Genomic DNA, 4,613 nt, shown 5'->3' with positions numbered 1-4,613 from the left:
AATGACCCGAATAAGGACCACCTTAATGTAAACTGACCATACTTAGCATATAATATCAGCGACCATAGATATATCTATGCAGCGACGTACGTACATTACCAGTTTTGTTTAATATCGACTCATAAAAGTATTAAATTTGTCTGTCGAAACGGACGTTCGGAGAGGACGGTACCTTGTACAGCAATATGAACATATGTATGTATATAATGGCGTAAAATTTGAAGGTTTCGTTTATTATCAATTTTCAACCGTAGCACCTTTGTGGTATATTTTCTTTATTACAGATAGTTATACGGACCTGCGTGTTCCTCACAGATCCAGCATTGCCTCACGGACCGTGGTTCAGGTATAAGCACAGCGCAAACACCATATCGATGCACATTCAGGTTTATAGGTATAGCTAGGTGGACAAGTAAGTATATCGATGCCAAGAAGGAACGATCAGTGCAGCCTGTATTGAGATCGGTACACTATAAAAGCTGACATAGGATACGGCATGGAATCTAGATCCTTGAGGTATGTATATACAAATACAGAAACAATTACTACCTTTCCCGGTAGATGCGAATTTGCGCATACGTGAGGTAAGTTTAACATACGACAGAGTAAACGTAGAACAGAATAAAATGTAAAAACTGATAATACGAGAGATTGAGAGTACCGCGATGGGTGATCGTACGCATGTACGTAGTACGTACGAGGCGGTAACCGCGGGGGACGCCAAATGTGCAAAACTGATGACCGGAGGCCGCTGTTTATGCATCATTTACGCAGTAATTTCATCGAGATTCGGAACGGGGTCAGCCGTGTCGTCGAGGGTATGGAGCCAATTGAATATCATCATGTTTCTCTCGTACTTGGAAAGCTGTCTGCCGCGTTCCCTTTCTACATCCCTAACCGTTAGCGGTAGATTTTTATCTTTGCCAGACGTCGTCACCGTCGAACTCGAAGATGCCGAGGCGCCAGGTACGGAGAGGGTAGCGCCGGTGGTCGACTGCGCCGCCGATGCCGCGGCTTCCAGCCTGTCCAAATTGAACTCACTTTGCGACAGACGTTCCAATGCCCTGTACGTCGTCGTCAGCCTGTCGAAAATATGAGCGATGAAGAAAATTTCCCAAGTTTTCGCAACGAATGGATCAGCGATAGGCGGCGGGAATTTCGAGTGCGACGAACCTTCGACGGATGTAGTTCTGCCGGACCTTCTTGTTGACGGATCTGACCAGGTCAGCGGCGGTGAACGGCATCTGCGTCGGCTGATTGCAGGAGGCGGGCGGCTCTGGCTGAACCGCACCACCGTGGGGACTGGGGAGCTGAGACGTTGTGCCGACATCCCCGACCGCCACCCAAGTACTGCAAGATCTCGACGCGTGGTCCAACCTCGTGTGTTCCAAGAGCAGACCGTTTCGGTGAGCGGTGTCCAGGGCGAGGGCTGACACGGCCGATCTCAGCTTCTGGGAGTATCGGGTGTCCGAAATGGGAAGCTGGAAAACATCGCTGTCGCTGAAGCTCTTCAGCCGCCCGAGTGCCGATGAAAGTGCGCCGCAACTGTGGATCAACTCCGTCTCCTCCTCGAACCAAAGAATTTCTGGAATTTCGGCTGGTCTGTAAGCAGAGGTCAACAAGAGCGGTGATTATCGTACGGGAGAAACTCACTGTCCAGTTTCGGGATTCCACGAGATAGCGGAACTTGGAACTGGCGTCTGTTGAGGAAAGCGAAAGATCGAACGAACGGTCGCGCGTCGTTTATTAATTAGGACGAGTGCTGCGAATGAAAAATGAAATATTTCACCGATGGAAACTGTGCGAATATCGGGAACAAGTTCATGTCTAACGTTCGTTGGGTGAACCTCGCGAATGTAAGTGCGAAAGAATCCATTTTCATACGGTACGTAATGATTATCGCGTCGCTATCGAATAGGTGCGACTGTTGTCACCTGTTGCCTTGAATCTGACGTGTATCCGGGTTCGGCGACGGGCCTCTGCTCGCTAGCTGACAGTCGCTGTAGGATTTGAAAGGAACCAGTCGATTCCCTCTGGCGTCACTCGCTATGGAAGACACGCTGAATAACGACAGATCCGTGGTGACGCTCTCGTGACTCGGGGATCGCAGCATCCTGCTAGCTACTTGTGGAATCGGCGTATGTAAAACAATCGTCACTGCGGAATTATTGGCTGCAGGGGACGGCGACGCTGCTGACGCCGCTTTATCGTTAGCTTCCCCTTCCGACATTTCTCAAGTTGTATCCACGTATTCCAGATCACTTGCCCTATGAATTTTTCTCGATGGATTCGATCTTATACTCGGTCTTTCACTAGATACATTCACGTCCCGTACTATGAACTCGATTTTCTCGTCATACGGTAATTGTTCCACATCCCGCACTACAGTTCACCATACGATTGTCGAATGTATCCTCCGGTTATGGGACTCGGAAGCGTATACCTCCAAGTTCCAGGGGCTGGAACTCAACGAGTTGCGATCACCCGGTCCGAACGGCGGTGGACGACTTTGCTCTAGGTCGAAGGTACGGTCGACGACGATTGCGAACAGGGGCTTCGTCAAATTATTTCGGTGAAATCAACCGGTCCGATGTGTTTCACGTGTATCATCGATTACACGAAGGATCGTCTCCCTTCCACAATTGACGACGCGTCGCACATCTTTTGTCGCGTGTAACTCCTTGAAATAGGTAGTGATTGATACGGAAGGGTCGAAACATTAAGTGTGTAGAGAAAAGTTTGCACCACAGTACGAGAACCGACGAATATTCTGTGTCGGCATAGATTGCAACTTTGCTAATTTCTCCCTGCAAAATCTGCGGCACATTCGATTTTTCAGGGGTAGTGGTACAGAAGTTATTCCGCTTCGCCTTCGAGGGCCCTTGAGGCTGAAAGAGAAGCCAAAAGGGATACTCAGCCCCGATATGTTATTTTTGTTCCGTATACCCGGAAAAGAAGAAGCGAAAGGGAATGAACCTGCCACGCGCAGAACTGATCCCACCCGCTCGTTCAATCGCTGCACCACCTGAACCAGCAGCACACCTTCACCTGTACTCGCACCCCCGGTACACTACACGTCAGTTGGCATATCGGTGTACACGATACGCAGCGGTAACTCGTCAATTCCAGGTATGCCGGCGGTTATTCACATGTGCACCCGTCGACGTTATCCCGCTGACGACGAACGCTGACGAATAATCACGTCAATTCGTCCTCCTTCGTAGAGTTTCGTCGAGTTCCGCTTTACAGATGCTTCTCGTTTACTGCACAGGCGTCAATCGATATCTCCGCGAACGCCTTCGCCTCGGCTCGCCGTTACAGAGCGCGAACCTAGAACGTGGCCACGAAGCTTCGCCTCGACGAGGCAAGGCTCATCGCGATCTCCCGACTCGAGAGGTGCACCGTGCGGACCTGGGCGAGGCGGCCAGCCGCAACGTCAAAACTACGATATCCTTCAATCTTCCGATCCGGTCGGTCAGTGATCGCGTAAGAGCAAAGGCTGTTTGAACTCGAATGCGATCGCTTCAAACCAATCCCTCTGATCCGCAAAAAAGCGGGAAAACAACAGTAGTCGAGTAAGTATACGGACTGGTAGGGTGTGGATCGCCGTATCATCGGAGTCCCGTACGGGCGCGACTCGCGCTCGGTGTGCGCGAGGGGTCAATGGGTCAAGGATGACTCTGCTCGTGGGAGTCATACCCGTGGCTGTACAAAATAATCGGGGCGTTGGGCGATTGCTCGAATTTCGTCAACGCGTATCACAGTCCGTTAAATTCTCGTCATTCCGCTCATCGACTCAGCGTACGTGTTCGCCGGCGGACGCGCGATGCGATCTCGATTAGCCGTCGAAGGGCACCTTTGATCCGCAGAGGCGGTATTATTTGGACCAGAGTAGCATCGAGAGTATAGGTACAACGATGATCATTTACGCGGTGTCGAAGAATCGCTATTGTACGAGCCACGCGTACACTATTCGCATTTGCAATATCGACGTAGCGACAGTTGCTATAGCTTCGCCGGATAATACGCAAATGTATACCTACCTATTCGCGGCTCGACCTGCGTGGGTGGACAGTGGTTCAAAGAACGAGGGAGATGATACACGCGGCGGATCGAAGGATCGTACGTACATGTAACGAGTACATAATTGATATGTACGGCGAAAAGCCCGTTCAAAATACGCTATTGCGGATGTATGTTGAACGTATATATATATTGCAATCATCCGTCCGAAACATCGAGTGGTTCGAACGAAGAATCAACCGTACGATTCAACGACTGACGAGATTTGGCGTACGAGTGGTAAAAACGCGGGTCCTCGCTTCGGAATGTCGATTTCATCGCGGTGAGACGGTTATAGGCCTCGAGCCAAGACCAAATCCTCACTATTATCAGATTTATATTCGGAAACCCTATAAGTTTCGGCCAACGTTTGTTTTGCAAGTGGCTTCTTCTTCGTTTCACGTACTGTTTCCGGACTTTTGTCACACCCTGTGCGGTAAAATAGAAAGAGATAGCGAACGCAGAGGGAGTGGGCGTGTGAGCGAGTGAGCAGTCGAGTATCGGAGAGGGAGGAGATCTTTTACTACAGTTTGGTCCGATGTTAATTTAGG

General features: G+C 50.1%; 1 protein-coding gene across 2 annotated transcripts; it reads right to left on the bottom strand.

Moving 5' to 3' along the window:
• Window positions 1-435: 435 nt before the first annotated feature.
• LOC105693356 lies at window positions 436-4,030 on the bottom strand. 2 transcript variants are annotated; one of them, XM_048660110.1, is made up of 4 exons: window positions 2,977-4,030; window positions 1,935-2,888; window positions 1,174-1,602; window positions 436-1,082 (listed from the first exon to the last, which is right to left on the bottom strand). In XM_048660110.1, the coding sequence occupies exons 2-4, from the start codon at window positions 2,228-2,230 to the stop codon at window positions 767-769; spliced, it is 1,041 nt and encodes a 346-aa protein (XP_048516067.1). In that variant the 5' UTR covers window positions 2,231-2,888; window positions 2,977-4,030; the 3' UTR covers window positions 436-766. The 2 variants fall into 2 exon arrangements, with proteins under 2 accessions (XP_048516067.1, XP_012268626.2); XM_012413203.3 differs by having other exon boundaries at window positions 1,935-4,030.
• Between the last annotated feature and the right edge of the window lie 583 nt (window positions 4,031-4,613).

The sequence above is a fragment of the Athalia rosae genome, chromosome 1 (genome assembly GCF_917208135.1).
Source record: "Athalia rosae chromosome 1, iyAthRosa1.1, whole genome shotgun sequence".
Lineage (NCBI taxonomy): Eukaryota > Metazoa > Arthropoda > Insecta > Hymenoptera > Athaliidae > Athalia > Athalia rosae.
Note: the sequence above shows the minus strand (reverse complement) of the source record. Positions and strands in the feature narration are given on the sequence as shown.

What these genes read in the sequence shown, in the direction of transcription:
- LOC105693356 (XM_012413203.3), bottom strand. Translation starts at nt 2,230, where the DNA reads ATGTCGGAAGGGGAAGCTAACGATAAAGCGGCGTCAGCAGCGTCGCCG. An exon ending in CGTCAGATTCAAGGCAACAG is followed by an intron (nt 1,603 to 1,934) that starts GTGACAACAGTC and finishes CTCTGCTTACAG; the next exon opens with ACCAGCCGAAATTCCAGAAA. An exon ending in CAGAACTACATCCGTCGAAG is followed by an intron (nt 1,083 to 1,173) that starts GTTCGTCGCACT and finishes TATTTTCGACAG; the next exon opens with GCTGACGACGACGTACAGGG.